We start from the raw sequence: 16,121 nt of genomic DNA, 5'->3' as shown, positions 1-16,121 counted from the left end.
ATGATGATGCACTTAAGGCCATCGCTGTTATGTCGATGCTGTTTTCTCAGTCCAATCTGCTCTGCTTGGCAGACATGTCTGGCAGGAGGCCTGTTGTTAAACATGTACAGTAAAAGGGGAGCTGCCAGGGCACTGAATTAATTGAAAGTCTTGCCTCGCCGTTACCTAATAAGGACAGTTGGCAAAGTCACCCCCTGCAAGTCCTCGAGGCCATAAGCTGTTGAATTATGCAAGAGCAGAGCAGCTTGTTTGTTCCTTCAAAGCATGAATCAAAAGTAAAAAGCATCATGGTACACACTGAGGATGGATGGTTTGGATGATTTGGATGGTTGGATGGCAGCATCCAGGCGCTAGGACCCAGGACACGTGAGCACGATTAGTTTGCCAGAGGGTGGAGACGGTGAACAATGAGGGAGCTGACTGGTAGGACCAGCAGAGGAGCAAGATCTCATCCTCCTCCTCCTCCTCCTCTTCCTCCTCTTCAAACCCAGAATCCAGCTGGACCGACGGACAAAAACAGACTGACAAGAGAGCAAGACGCAGAGAGTTCAGAGAGAGAGTGGGAACATGTAGATTGGTCCATGCATGCTGCAGAGAGCAGAGGTTTTTGCTGATGCGTGGATGCGAGTGAATGGGTCTGGGTGTGTGTGGTGCTGAACTGGGTCATGCAGACCACTGGAGGAGCGAAAGATAAACACGCACCCTCCTCCTCTTCCTCCTCCTCCTCCTGCTCCTGCTGCTGCTTGGCAGGTTGAGATGGTGATGGTGGGCGCACAGAGGAGGGATCCCAGCCTATGTCCTCCTCATCCATCTCAGCCTCCAGCGATCAGATGATGCTTTAATCCGCCTCCGAAAGAAAAGTCACAAACTGGAAGGAAGCATCTCCAAAGAAGCAGGACAGCTCAGCTATAGGGGATCCTCTCTTGTGCATCAGCAGCAGCAGGCTGAGATCTCATCGGAGCTTGTATCAGCTGTGAAACTGCAAAGGTTTTTGAGTTTTTAAAAAAAAAATGGACCTGCAGGTTTTTTTTTAAGCACCTAGACTTGATCGATAACTTTGAAAGGAGGAGATCCATCCATCGGTTTCCTGCAGGATGCAGGACCATGGAGGAGAGAGACAGGTCGCCAGCAGGTGAGTCACCTATGCACCCTGAACCAAAAATAAGGGTTGGAAAATGTGCATTATTGCCTGTTTTTTTAATATTATTATTTATTTTTTGTGTGCATTTTTTTTCTTTATTTGAAGAGCTTGGATTTGGATTGTTTTCATGCGTAATTGTGCGTAACTTTGACCTTTGACTCCCTCTCATGGACAATGTTCACATAATAAATTCGCCTACTGGTTCAGGGTGCCCTGAACCGAGAGCCAAAAATAAGAATTGGAAAATGTGTTTTATTGCCTGTTTTTTTTTACATTATTATTTATTTATTTTTTGCATTTTTTTTTCTTTATTTGAAGAGCTTGGTGAGAATTGTTTTCATGCGTAATTGTGCGTAACTTTGGTGTCGTCTGATCTTTGACTCCCTCTCATGGACAATATTCATATAATAAATTCGCCTACTGATTCAGGGTGCCCTGAATCGAGAGCCAAAAATAAGGTTTGGAAAATGTGAATTATTGCATGTTTTTTTTAATATTATTATTTATTTTTGTGTGTGATTTTTTTTTCTTTATTTAAAGAGCTTGGATTTGAATTGTTTTCATGCGTAATTGTGCGTCACTTTGACCTTTGACTCCCTCTCATGGACAATATTCATATAATAAACTCGCCTACTGATGAAGCATCAGTGTCACCAGTTTTAGCCAGCTTCACTAGGATTAACTCCAGTTAATGGTTGCGACTTAATTTGTATTTTTACCCACATTACTGGCTGAACACCTATTTGTTTCCCACTCTGCTTTTGTGCGTCTGTGGCTAGATGGATGTGAGGGCATCTGGGGGAATCCACTTTTTAATGGCCCTTTTATACTTTGTCCAGGGCAGACAGGTGATATCTCACCGTTAATGCCGTCTCATGCATTTAAATGAGCAGCTGACTCGATAGAGCAGACCCTGACTGTAAGAGCAGAGCCTGGAGGGAGGCTGGTAATGGACTCTAAATGAAAGGCAACAGCAGCTAATACACACGGATTTTGCTTTTGTGTCACACAAGATCAAGAGAAGCAGCAGCACTGATGTGGCTGGGACCTTTAAAGGAGGAGTTCATGCCAAAAATAAAGTAAAAATTCAGGGTCAAAGTTGCTCTACCTGGAGCAGGTAAAACTTTATACGGGCAGAAACAGTCAGCAATTATACTGAGCTTTGAGTTCCACCTGAATTATTCATCACATTTAATATACATGACAATGATAGATGCACTTTTGACACTAGTAATCCAAAAACAAACACACCTTTAAAGAGCAGACACATGCATATAAGCCTGGGATTTTAAATGAAAGTGGAGTCACAAAGAAAGTCACAAAAAAACCCAAATATCCTTCAAATTATTCACCTTAAATTAATCAAAAACATCCTCGGAGTCCATAAAAACCATCCCAAAAATGACCTGCAGAGCCAGGAGGGCATCTGCCATTACAGCCAACAAACAACAAGACTGCAATGTTATGGCTTGATATGTGAAAACAGCAGATCCCAGACAGTTGGCACCCACACACCAGCTAAACCCATCGACCCCCCTCACATTAGCCACAAAACTCAAAGAAATACACATATAATACACAGTTTTACAATGAAAACTGGAGAAATGGTGTTAAAATATCATCTCATCAACATTTTAATCAGTTTAATGAAAGAAAATCAGACTCAGATCAGCTGCTATGGGAAAACATGTCTGCTCACAGAACAGATATGACGCAAAAAATGTCAATTAGGACATATAGAGGACATTTTCTTGTTCAAATGTCTGTGCCCCTGCTGGGTGGAAATAAAGAAACACATCACATGCATTACATCCTATAGCAAGCCGGCATTATGTTAGTGAGAAAACAGCTGCGTAATGATACCCCCCGTCAAGCAGTGTACATACTGTGTACATGTATGTGTGTGTGGGTGTGTTCATTCATAGACTATGAGTACATGCCATGCATAGTTTGCATTAATGATTACTGTATTTGTTACATTCTTTATGAATCAATGTTTGATCTATTATGTTGTTGTCTTTAATTGTCTTGTATTTTACATTGTGTCCTACACTTGCTTTTGCAGCTATGACTAATATCCAGTCGTGCAATTAAAGCATGAATATAAGAAAGAGACAGAGAGAGAGAGAGAGAGGTTAATTGCAGCCTCAGCAATCACCATCAGTGCATTGATTGTGGTTAGAGGCTACTGTATATGAGCGCCATCGCAAATCACCTTATGCTGGTAGTTTGCCTTGAAGTGGAGGGCGAAATGGTCTGAGAAAATAAGGAGCAATGTCCTCCTTAGCGATGCTCTTACATCATTCAACCACGCCCCCTTTTAGACCCCATTTTCTGAGCTCATAATAGAGTCACATTTCCCCATGTATTTGACATCAAAGGGACGCAGTCTACAGCGTGTGGTACAAAGGGAGGGATGCTTCAATTCAGGCTCGCTGGATTTCCCCAATCCAGCTCTCTCTCTCTCTCTCTCTCTCCCTCTCCCTCTCCCTCTCTTGTCACATGAAGCCTCCCTATTGGAACTTGAGGCTACTGGATGGTGAGAGAGTGGGGGTTAGGTACAGTATGTTCCCTGGGTAGCTTAATGCAGTGATGTTTCCCTGTGAAACGATTGCTTTGCAGGACATGATTACGATGAGGGGTGTTGATGCCATTATGATGGCATTTAAAATCAGATGTTCTACAGTTTCTAATCCCAAAGCCTTAATCCCAAACTACAATATTGATTTATTTTTTGCAGTGGGATTTTTTCTTTTTTTTATCGTTGTGCCCAATTTTTTTTCCAGTCGTGTCTAGAAGGTAACATGCAAATTGATGGATAAGGTTAGGCGTTGACCTTGAATGGTTAAGGCTAGGATGGGTCATCGGGCAGCGAGTCTCGCGAGAGTTTTTGCAAGTTTGCGTGTTTGGAAAAAAGACTTTATAATCTACACAAATTCAATTATTATTGCCTTGTTTGGGAGTATTAGTTAGACTGGACCATATAACTTGTATGCACATTAAAACACCAGGATCTATGTGCCATTTAACAATTTATTGCGTGAGGATAATGGGTGGAGGATGGATGACGGGTGTATGATGAATGATGAACGATGATGTATGAATGATGTTGATGATTGTTCTGTATAATAAATGAATGAAATCAATATATATTGCCATGTTTACCACAATTAGAAATAGAACAAGAAATACACAAGTTATCTTACATTATTAATGCATCAACTTCTTGAGGATACTTTCACATTCTCCATCCAGATCCTATTTATAACAAATACAAGTCAGTACCAGTTAACAAATTATACAACCACTGTCTTCTAAGATTAGACTGCATTATTTACTGGGTTTGACTTTATCTCACAGGTAAGTGGCTTATATCACACAGCTCCAGAACAATACCATGATCTATTGAGGAACATTAAATTAGGATTGATAACATGTATAAATAAGTCATAGGATTTAAACCATACGTCGTATAAACAAATTGTCAGAATCATTATGAATAAATTTATGAACAGGACACACCCAGCCTTTTATATAACCTCCCCTTCTTTAGACTGTGCATTAACAGGTGAATCTGTACTCACTACTACCTGGTCTCACCAAATTGACAGGTTTAAGATTTTGAACAGGGTTAGTTTCTAGACAACCATTTCTTTTCTTCTTTGGTCATTTGTGGTCTTTGCACAGTGTCCTTCACGCTGATTTCCCCTCTTGGTCATTGTTTGGATCCCTTTAACCTTGGGTTAACCCTTCCTGGGGTTAAGGTCATCCCAGCAGTAGGCCAATGACCGCCAGCATTTCTGCCAGCTCCATGGCATACAGTAGAGAGAGAGAGAGGGGGATGATGGGAAGGACAGTAGAGCTGAGACAAGTCAGGGACGGGTTACACAGCACTCAGTCCCCAGCAGGGATCCTCCATATGGACAGCCGGGCAAAGCTCAGAGCACGTGATTTGTCAAAGTGAGTGCCCGTGGCCCAGGCCGCTGGTCCACCTATCACAGCGCAGCGGGAGGTTTCTTCAGCAGTGTGTTAGACGTAGGCAATAAACCCACCGACTCACCGGCCCTGATGTTCTGTGTAAGGAGGGTGACTCAGTTTTTTTTTACACCTGAGTAAGGAACAGAGTGTTCTGTCACGAGGGAGGGAGCCCATTTGGTTTTTGATCGAATGACAGATTGTTTCGGATCACAGTGGTGTGTTTTTATTTCGTACAACACCGAGACAACAAGGAGAGGGACAGACAGAAATTACATCTGTGTGTGTCTAGTCTACGCATGCAGTTGTTTTTTCTCAGTCAGTGAGAGAAACCACACATCACATCGTATTTCACTCACAGTTTTCACTTTGACCCAGAGGCGAGGCACGTTGGGCATTTTGACAGTAAATTGGACACAGGAGATCAGTCTTCATCCATAATGACTCTTCTGCCGAGAGCAAAGCAACTAGTCCATTAGTAACGGAGAGAGGTGGCTACGTGAGGCAGCCTCTGCAATCTATTTCTTTCTTTCATTAGCCCCTTGTTTACACTTTCTGGAACAGACAAGAGACAAAGAGGAGAGGAGGGAGGAAGACTAAAGTTGTTAAAGATGAAGAGACAACATCAACTTTATTGTCCAAATTGTCACCTTTTTTCCACGACCGCACAATTAGCTCGTGAATCTGTATTCATGTTTGAACCTCACCTCTGTAAAGTCTTTATGTGCTAATGTCACAGTTCATTGCAACTGTATGACTCACATAGTTTACACTGGGAGAACTCACTGAAATCACAATTATTCTCCATGATGAGAGTCACGTGACAATACCACAGATATTTGTCCATCTGCAGGCTCTGTTTCCTGTGTTAATGAATTGTTAAAGTTACTACAGTTAGTCTCTGGAGAACAAATACTAGCCATGTTATTGAAGGCAACGTTGAACGTACTTAAATATGCAAACAAGCTAAATGTCTACAGTGTAAGTCTAAGGTTAGGCATTGACCTTGAAATTCTCGCAAGAGTTTTTCCACGTGTTTGCAAGTTTTCGCAATTTGCGGGTTACCATCTGGACACGACCACAAGGTACAGCTGAAGCTGTGTATGACATTGTTTTTTTTGTCAGAAACCAAAGTACTGGACAAATTCGAGTTTTCGTGCTGGATGAAAGGTTAAGGGATCAGTTATCCTGAAAACATGGGGAATGTGTGCACCATATTTCATACCGTTAAAACAGATAGATCCGTACACCAAGTGGCTCCCGTTAGAAGGATTTTATTGCTGTAACATTTCGAGCATCAGGCTCAAAGTCTGAAGAAGAGCCTGGTGCTCAAAACGTTACAGCACAGGATCTATCTGTAATTCTGCTAGATATTTCTTTGATCCAGCACCCATCCTATCAGACACTGGATGTGTGTCTTTCTTATTGTTTTGGTGCTGGAGCAAAAGTTGGAATCACCAAAGTCAGTAGGATTCATCCTCTGCAGATCATGAATGTCGGCAATAGTTTGCAATAGCTCAATATTTTCATCCAGTAGTTGTTGAGATATTTTAGTCTGGACCAAAGTGGTGGAGAGAACGGCATAGCAACATTGTCATCCCTAGAGATTCATACTAGTGTAAGCGTGGCTAAAAATAAAGCTCATCTCTGAGAACAGTTTGTGCCACCTGGAGTCCACAGTGAGACCTCAACCCACGAGTGTAACCCTCAGAGTTCAGAGGCTAGAAACACACTCGACAAGGTCCATGTCACAGCCCGAGGCTGTTAAAAGACAGTCTGTGACAAGAGAGACGGCTGTCAGCTGCATCACAGGATAAATCTCTGTTCTCATCTCCAGCTAGGTGTTTATAGAACAAAAGGTCAACCGCTGCTGCAGTTTAATCTCATGTGTGACACTTGGAGTCAGCCACAACAGGTTCCCAGACCGGCGCCGTGGTTATTAGGACGTGAAACTGGATGTTTTTCCGGAACAACCTGTTTTGTTTTTTTAAGAGGGTTATACTGCGAATGCACTCAGCTCAGTTTGAGTAATTGCTAAATGGAGCGAGTTTGCCAATCTGTATTTGAGGGGAAATTAGTGGCTGGAAAACAGATTGTCGCTGCTGAGCGAAAACCTTGCATCTCCACTTTTTAGGAATTCAGAAAAAAACGGTCTTGTTTTCAGGCTGTCCTTGTGTGAGTGTGCATTTTTGAGTTTATTTATTGAGATTTTTAAACAAGTTTTCATCACAATTAAAACAGGAAAATCACAAATATTGAAGTTACAAGGTCTCACGTCGAAGACAAAAACAACGAATAAGTGAGCAGTCCGGGGATCTGTTTGGTTACAGATGATTGACAATGAGTGGGACCGGCTCAAAAACCCACAGACATTAAAAAGAGCCTCGAGCCAAATAGTCATCTGCATGCGGAGCGTGTTGCTGTTACCTCGTCTCTCGCCGCCCGAGAGGATGGGAGAGGAGGAGCAGAGGGCAGCATGGGAGATCGGTGGGGCGTGTGGCTGTGGTCGAGCGCGAATGCTGAGTCGTGCGGAGGCTCACAGCTGCTCCCTCTCAGAGGTGGGAACACAAAGGGCCTTTGATAGAGTGTCACTGTGTGACTGATACACCAAACCTCCGTGCCCCCCCTCCCATCACACACACACACACACACACATCATCTCCACATAACTTCATCCCCACACCTCCAGGGTGCTACGCTGCAGTTTCTGGCTCACATTTACAGCATCACTGCAGCCACCGTCTCCCAACTATACTCATCACATTTCAGGACTCTTAATCCAGTTCTGCAAAGGAAATGAGTGCAAAGCATGGGGAGGGGGGGGGGGTGCTTTTGTCTTTGTGGGAGCTGAGTAATGTGATTAAGATCCATGCTGCACATTCTGCCCGTGAAGCTGACTGGAAGAAGCGCCAATAAACAAGCGCTCCCTTCGCCCTGCTTCGTTCTCGCTGTTAAAGGCTACGGGGGCCACGCAGGGTGGGTGGGAGATAATGCGCGTCTGTCTGTCCAGTTTAAATGTTTAATCGCCTGGACCACGGACTGATCTGGATCAACTTTTGTGTTGACTCGCTGAAGGCTAAACAGTGGGCACGCTCAAGAATGAGTAGGCTACAATATTCATAGTCTCTTATATAAGCATCTTATGATAAAATCAAGAAGCAAGTGTTGGGGCACTTTCTATTTGCAGCGTTTTCTCCTTCGACAAAGAGTGATGAGCCAAGAACACGGGGCTGCATCCTATTTTAGTTTCGCTGTCTAATAGCTATATTTATCACTCTCTTCCCACAAGATAGCTGAGGAACCTCAACACCTCCAGAACAACTCCTCCTGTGCCGTGTTTTCATCAACTGTACATTAATTCATCTTTTTCTCTCTACGCAACATGCACCTGTCAGTCGACGCAGACACATTTGTGATGCTGCAGGGAGACGAGAACAAAGAGCGAAGCAGTTGCCTTTGAATGATGGATGAAAAAGGCCATCAGCAAAATTGTTTGTGCTGATTTGATGCCTATTAGTGTGCGTACGTGTGTGCGTGCTTTGCATGATTGGATGATTACATTTGATTGTGTGTGTGTGTTTGTGTGTGTATAGGGAGGGGGGTTGAAGATTGACGATGGGTAAGATCATTAGCGTGATCCACTTCATTTCCTCAAAAGGTCCATTTTGTTCAGTTTGTTTAATAGTTTTATCGTTTGCTCAATCACCGTAACCGAAGCTCACCTGCGCAGTCACTCATCTCTGATTTTTAATTTGTTGTCTGTTGTGTGTCTGACTCCATCTGCATTTAAGCAGCTGTATTTCCCTCCTAGGATCACTTTGACCTATTTCAAACTTTCGGAAAATCAGCAATAACTTTTCTGTTGCAGTATTTTCTTTTTTTTTTCAGCTTCAGCAATTTGACAGAAATACATACTGTTGTAGAGCAACCACTGTGCAAACTAAATGTGTTTTCCAAGCAAGACTGTGTTCCCCTCACAGCACCGCTGATTGTTTCTTCTGTCGTATATGTATGAATACATCAGAGCGGTCACAGATGATCTACGGCACGCCTCGCCAGCGCGTATATATACCTCGGAGCCGTCGGCTCTCTCCATTTGTTTCCATTTGTTTGTCCTTCTACCTGGTACATATTGATTTTCCTATAGCTGTCTGCCAGTAAGTGCTGTCTGAGACCAGCCATATCTGAAAGCTGGGCCAGAGTGATCTAGAGGGACAGCAGGAAGTCCAATACATTTACTGAAAGCACTTCCCCTGTTGATTCCTTTCCCTGAATTGATTGCATGGAAATGAAGGTCTGATTTAACCACCCTGTGGGACTCGATGTACAGACAGGGATATATGGACGTGCGCCAATACATATAAAGATACTGAAGAGCATTCTGTCTTTAACACATTTCTATCACCTGCCATCATAGCAGGAGACTCAAAGCAGTGTTTTTTGTTCCCTCTTCATTTAGTCTGCCACACAGCGTCAAGGCGAGCCTGTCTCTTTCTCCATCTGGGCCGGGACGGGTGGGCAGCGGCGGGGGCTCCCCTACGTCCAAGATGGGCTACTGCGGAGCAGTGCCCGTGGAGGACATGCAGGCCTTGGCCATCACCTCCCTGTCGGCAGCAGATGTAGCCAAACAGTATGAGCACATCCGTGAGCTGGGGAAGGGCACGTACGGCAAGGTGGATCTGGTGGCACACCGGACACAGGGTGAGTCGGTTACCAGTGTGTCTTGACCATTTACCGTCTAATAAAACATAAATACAAAAAGACATTTTAGGAAGCAGATTGTTCACATTGTGCCAGCATGTCTCGGATAACCCGCTAAGGCAGATCAGCATGGTATAGAGTCTCAAGGCACAGTGCTGCTGAGACATTAAATTCGGCACTAAAAGCGTTTGTTAAGGATTTTTTTTTAGGTCTACTGTTTAATTCTTGGTTGTAAGAAAATCAAGGTTAGCGAGCCGGCTCAGTCTGAAAGCGGTCTAATTGTGAAGTAGTGCAGAGGGAGGCTGAGAGGGCAGCAGAGATTTTAAATGCCGTGCGCCCACTGAAGAGCCTCTGTATTTCTGCAGCTGTGATCACGAACAGCTGGTTGTATGTGTGTAATGGAGATGAGATTCATTCACTGTACATGTTTATATGAATGAATGTAACAGCTGTTACAAAGACAAGGTTGGGTGGTTGGAAACCACTCCCTTAGAGTGTCAGGTTCCAAATTAGATGTTAAATGTTCGCAGTACTTACATGTTAGTATCTGATTTTTTTTTAGGCACCAAAATGGCGCTCAAGTTCGTTACCAAGAACAAGACGAAGCTCAAGAGTTTCCTGCGGGAGTACAGTCTAACCGGCTCGCTTAGCTGCAGCCCTTTCATCATCAAAGTCCTGGACGTGCTCTTTGAGACGGAGGACAGCTATGTGTTTGGACAAGAATATGCCCCCGCCGGGGACCTTTTCGACATCATCCCCCCACAGGTAAAGCAATCACCCTTCCCTTCCACCAATCACCGTCCTCGCTCAGCCAGCGCTGCTCCAATCAGCCGCCCTGTTCAGACACGGCGGTTTTAACAAGCCCTCCTGGGATTGGAGCCATGTCTCCGTCCCGGTCTCCGCTCAGAGCTCTCACTTTGCCTTAGTGCTATTCCAGTTGATGTGCTGGGGAGTGCTCGACTTCAAGGTTCTTGTAAAGACTCATTAAAAAATGGTTGCGGCGGAACTCAAAACTTAGACTCTTTTTGTTTTTCCTTTTTGGAGAGTATTACTTTTCACCCTATTCTTTCATGCCACCGCTCAATATAACCATCACCTACTCTTTTTTAAATGTACTGTAATCTACTCACCACGGAGCTCTTTTCTGGTATCATCTCTCATAGTCTCACCTCCTACACAATGTACTGTATCTATTAGAATGCACTAATCCGAATCTTCTCTATTTTTCTGCTTTCCTTCCCACCACTCTCTCTTCTCCTCAGGTGGGTCTGCCAGAGGAAATGGTCAAACGCTGCATGCAACAGCTGGGCTTGGCCCTGGACTTTATGCACAGTAAAAACCTTGTGCACCGGGATGTCAAACCTGAAAACGTGCTCCTATTTGACCGCGAATGCCGCCGCATCAAACTGGCTGACTTTGGTATGACCCGACGCGTGGGATGCCGTGTGAAACGGGTGAGCGGCACCATCCCCTATACAGCGCCGGAAGTGTGCCGCGCTAGCCGTGCTGAGGGTTTCCTTGTCACCACCAGTCTGGATGTGTGGGCGTTTGGCGTTCTGGTCTTCTGTATGCTGACAGGCAACTTCCCTTGGGAGGCAGCGCTGCCGGCCGACGCCTTCTATGAGGAGTTTCGCCGCTGGCAGAAAGCTGGGTGTCCTGTGGGGACCTACCCATCTCAGTGGCGCCGCTTCACCGACGATGCCTTGCGCATGTTTCAGCGGCTGCTCGCTCCTGAGCCGGAAAAGCGCTGCGGAGTCAAGGACGTCTTCTGCTTTGTCAAGTACGAGCTGGTCAGTGAGCTCAGGCGCAGAGCGTCTTGCCGAGCCAAGAGAGGCGAGAGGTCGAGCTCTGGAGTGTGCACCGGCAGCTGCACTTCCTCCTCTACTTCCACTTCATCACGTTCCTCCCACAGACACCCCGAGCCCTCCACCCCTCCAGGAACATCCTGCCTTCGCCCGGCGCCGCTCAAACGCAGCGTCCTGTCTGACCCGCTTTCTCCCAGAGAGGAGCCTGGACAGCACCAGTCTCCAGGCCGAGACAAGAACAAAAGCCAGATGGTGATGGCAACTGCCATCGAAATCTGTGTCTGACCCACGCTAACGTTATCAGTGGAGACTAGATGGCTTTTCACAGTAATATCAAGCTGTGAGGAGGTGTTAATGACTACCGCAGAGACTCCAGTGAAAGAGGAGAAGTAGCCTACTTTAACCATGAAAGAGAAGCTCAGGATCACATCCCCGGCTGTGGAAATGGACATCATCAATCAGCGGCGCACACTTGGATAGCTTACCTCTGGCACGTGCCGTTTAGGTTTTGATTTGTGACCAAAGACTGCTTCCCAAGCTGAGTCTGGTGATGTTGCTCATTCTGCCATCCAGACATTTGTGTTTTCTGTCCATACACTGTGGTGGTGCTAATGATTCTAGATACTCATAAAAAAAAATGATTGTCTTTTCTCACTCATCACTCCATGTCTCTTTACTTGTGTTCATGTCACGTCTCTTTACTAGTGTTTATTTATCTCAGAGTATAAGCTCCGGTGAGGCCAAAACTTCATCTGATCCGGTGATGCCGTTCAGTCCGAGGCCAGTGATCTGAGGGCGATCTACGCAACTTCATTCGACTGCCATTTCTCCGACTTCCTGCCAACTTCCAGTGCATAAAATGTGTCTTTTTCAAGAGAAAGTGTTATAAAAATAGAAAAAAAGATAACCTTCATGTAGCAGTTTGTATGAGATGTGTTTTCATGTAGGTGTCTAGACTTAGAGACAGTTTCTCAGAGATAGGCATCACCTCAGGACACTTCAGTGGGTCACTTACTGTTTTATTATTAATGGAAATCCATTGACTGGCTGAAACACACATCTACCACTTTTGAACTGCTCTCAATGAGATTCATTTCCAATGTAACAAAATAGAGTACAGGGATTTTCTGAGTGAAAAAGGGTGGCGAACTAAGAAGAGGAGAAGAAAATGTCTTTTTATTGTTTCTTTTCTACCTGCTGTGTGTGTTTGGATGTGTATGTGTGTGTGTTTCAAATGCTAAAGCACAAGATTTTTTGTAAAGGAGGAGAACTCTAATTGAAATCTATGACTCTATATTGTAAATAGTTTGATATTTCTAGGAGCGCACCATATTATCAGGTAGTTCAACTATGTAGCGGTACTCATTTTTTACGACAGGGTTTTACAGTTACTGTCGGGGCAATGCACTGTATGTAGCAACAAAACATGACAGAATGTACAGTATATCACAACACATTAAATATATAGAAATATGATCAAGAGCCTATCACAATGTATAACATGGTAGCAGCAGCTGTTTTTTTCTTTTATTGTTTTTGGGTTTAATCTGAACTGAACCAAGTTTTCTTGTCCCAAGTGTGACACAAATTGGTGAATAGACGCCACTCATTTCTGTATCTTCCTGTCACCTCATCATGAGCAACATCCATTTCCTGTGTAAAATCATCGTGATTCCCGGTTGTCAATGAGTACATCCCATTCTGTCTTCATTCAATCAGTAAAAGCTACCAAGGGGCTGCGTTGCAAGTTGACACCTACGCAAATTAATTTCCCAGCATCACAAAAGGTGTTCCAATATTTGATTATCAAGATGCAACGTTAACACACAATCCCGACTGTTCAGTATAGGTTGTCGCTTCCCTTATGTTCACCTTTAATTTAATCTTCCTGCCTCTCTCTCTCTGGGAATTCATCCAAATACATCCCTTGAATAGCAGGGCCCAGGTGTTTACTGTCTGGAGGGATGACCTCCGTGTCAGCTATTAATGTTCTGCGAGCTGATGATTGACCCCGACCAGCGCTCCGCTGCAGCTTCAGCTTCAGCTTCCAAAGAGATGCTGCTAATTATGAAAGCATCTAAAAAGCAGAATGTGTTCAGTGTGAATGCTTCAAAGCGTGCTCATTACCATTATTTTTCTTGCTTGAATTGCGTTACCGCTATGTCAGTCAGGTGTGTGCGTGTCTATGTCCGTGTTTTGTGTGTGAACGTGTGTTTGTCTTCACTTTCCTTATTTCCCCACACCTCCCATGACAGCCCATCAGCTCCGTCGCTATAGTGACAGTGCTCCTCTGGTTCGCCTTCTGTCCTCGTCTTGAAACTCAAGTCTAATTGAGCCCAAATGAAACAACTGGTCACCAACCTCCCCTCCCAGTCACCCACAGCTCCCCATGACAGTTGCTTAGCTTATTATACTGGATGACATATTTCTGCAGATATACACTTTCCTGTATTTAATGAGCCGGTTCACAGACCAAAGTCTTTATTCAGTCTCATCAGGCATAATCAAAGCTCTTGATGGTCCCTATCATTTCCCTCGTCTCTTTCCATCCTTACTCTTGATTCTGCAAAGGTGACCTGATTGAGTCTGAAGACTTGTCAAAGTATTGTATACTGAGATGCTGGCTGCCTCATAGGATCTGTCAAAGGGTTATCCATCAGTAGATTGTAGTGGAATGTGAATTAGCCCTGCACTACATCTCGCTATTCTGTTTGTGTGATAATGAAGGATCTACATAGTAGAAAAGGACAGGGATTTGATGGATTGCGAAATTTAACTTAATGCAACATAATGTAACGTAACGTAACATGGCATGACATACTTCAAAATGTTATGTAACGCAACATTACGTAAAGCACCGTGACATGATGAGTCATCATGTCATGTCAGTCAACATAACGTGACATCAGACAATGCTACATAACACAACGCTACATAACTCAACATAACATGACGCATCATGACATGACGCAACATAACATGACGCAACATGACATGACGCAACATGACATGACTCAACATCAAATGACGCATCACGACATGACGCATCACGACATGACACATCACGACATGACGCAACATAACATGACCCGACATAACATGACCCGACATAACATGACCCGACATAACATGACCCGACATAACATGACGCAACATAACATGACCCAACATAACATGACCCAACATAACATTGCGTAACATGACATCACACAACATAACAACCCATCATAACATGACCCATCATACTATAACCTATCGTAACATGACCCATCATAACATGACACATCATAACATGACGCAACATAACATGACCCAACATAACATGACCCATCATAACATGACGCATCATAACATGACGCATCATAACATGACGCATCATAACATGACGCATCATAACATGACTCATCATAACATCAACCATCATAACATGGCGCATCATAACATGATGCAACATTACATAACATTGCGTAACATGACATCACACAACATAACATGACCCATCATAACATGACCCATCATAACATGACGCATCATAACATGACTCATCATAACATGGCGCATCATAACATGACGCATTATAGCATGACGCATCATAACATGACGCAAGATGACGCAACATTACGTGATACAACATCACATAACTTATGATTACATGTAGCCCCCAACTTGACAAGTGTCACAGTGTTCTGTTGTGAGCAGCTGTGGCTTTGTTAAACACCATAGCATCATTAGACTACTATCAGTTGTTGCACTGCAGTGCAATACTGTTTCTCATCGACTGTTATGACAGGAATTGTCAAGTTTAATGATGAGGTGTCAAATTATATCAAGTATTACTGAAGCTCTAGAGAGTAGCCTTCCGTTTACCCAGTTTATCCTGATCCAATGATCATACTGTTTTCTGCCAGCAAGTGTTGTTGTAGAATCTAATGTAAATACTGTATGTACTGTGTCTTTAACAAAACAAAAAAAAGAATAAACAAAATGTTAATATATGTTGAAATAAATTTATGCACCACATCTTACGGCTCCAAGGTGTTTCTGTGGGTAGTCAGAAATACTGTGGTGGTATTTTTTTCTGCCACTGTAGGCAAAGCTAATTCAGCACAGCTTTGTATGGTCCCCAGACTGCACATTAGACGAAGGTCAGCTTGAATCACATGCGATTTCCCGAGGCTTTGGTCTGGTTCGCCAGCGAGTCCCCCAGACTATTTTAATATGCTGACTTCCCTCTGAAAGTCCAATTAACACATCTGTAGATAGGAGTTATCTGCTGCCGTCAAAGAGCAAATGAGTTCAAGGACGGTTAGAATATGGCACTGAGGACGAGAACAGTTATCAGCCCACCGCCCCTTCATACTCGGCTGACGCGGATAAGTTTGCTCAAGTTGTTATCAGACCGAGTTAGGACAGTGGCGGTAAGCTGTGGTGTATCTGCAACTGAGGAAAGCTAATCAGTTCAGACAATGCAGGAGGAAGGAAAGGTCAACCATGACACA

General features: G+C 43.9%; 1 protein-coding gene across 1 annotated transcript; it reads left to right on the top strand.

The window, feature by feature from the left end:
- Nucleotides 1–123: 123 nt before the first annotated feature.
- si:ch211-183d21.3 (serine/threonine-protein kinase SBK1) lies at nucleotides 124–14,876 on the top strand. Its single transcript, XM_037755923.1, has 4 exons — nucleotides 124–1,132; nucleotides 9,576–9,817; nucleotides 10,380–10,582; nucleotides 11,080–14,876. The coding sequence occupies exons 1-4, from the start codon at nucleotides 1,095–1,097 to the stop codon at nucleotides 11,905–11,907; spliced, it is 1,311 nt and encodes a 436-aa protein (XP_037611851.1). The 5' UTR covers nucleotides 124–1,094; the 3' UTR covers nucleotides 11,908–14,876.
- Nucleotides 14,877–16,121: the final 1,245 nt, after the last annotated feature.

This window comes from Sebastes umbrosus, chromosome 20, assembly GCF_015220745.1.
Source record: "Sebastes umbrosus isolate fSebUmb1 chromosome 20, fSebUmb1.pri, whole genome shotgun sequence".
NCBI lineage: Eukaryota > Metazoa > Chordata > Actinopteri > Perciformes > Sebastidae > Sebastes > Sebastes umbrosus.
This window is presented reverse-complemented; position numbering and strand designations above follow the sequence as displayed.

Excerpts from the sequence above, each read along its gene's own strand:
- si:ch211-183d21.3 (XM_037755923.1), top strand. The coding sequence starts at position 1,095 with ATGCAGGACCATGGAGGAGAGAGACAGGTCGCCAGCAG. Across the intron at positions 1,133-9,575 it reads GAGAGACAGGTCGCCAGCAG|TCTGCCACACAGCGTCAAGG; the intron begins GTGAGTCACCTA and ends CTCTTCATTTAG. Across the intron at positions 9,818-10,379 it reads GGTGGCACACCGGACACAGG|GCACCAAAATGGCGCTCAAG; the intron begins GTGAGTCGGTTA and ends ATTTTTTTTTAG.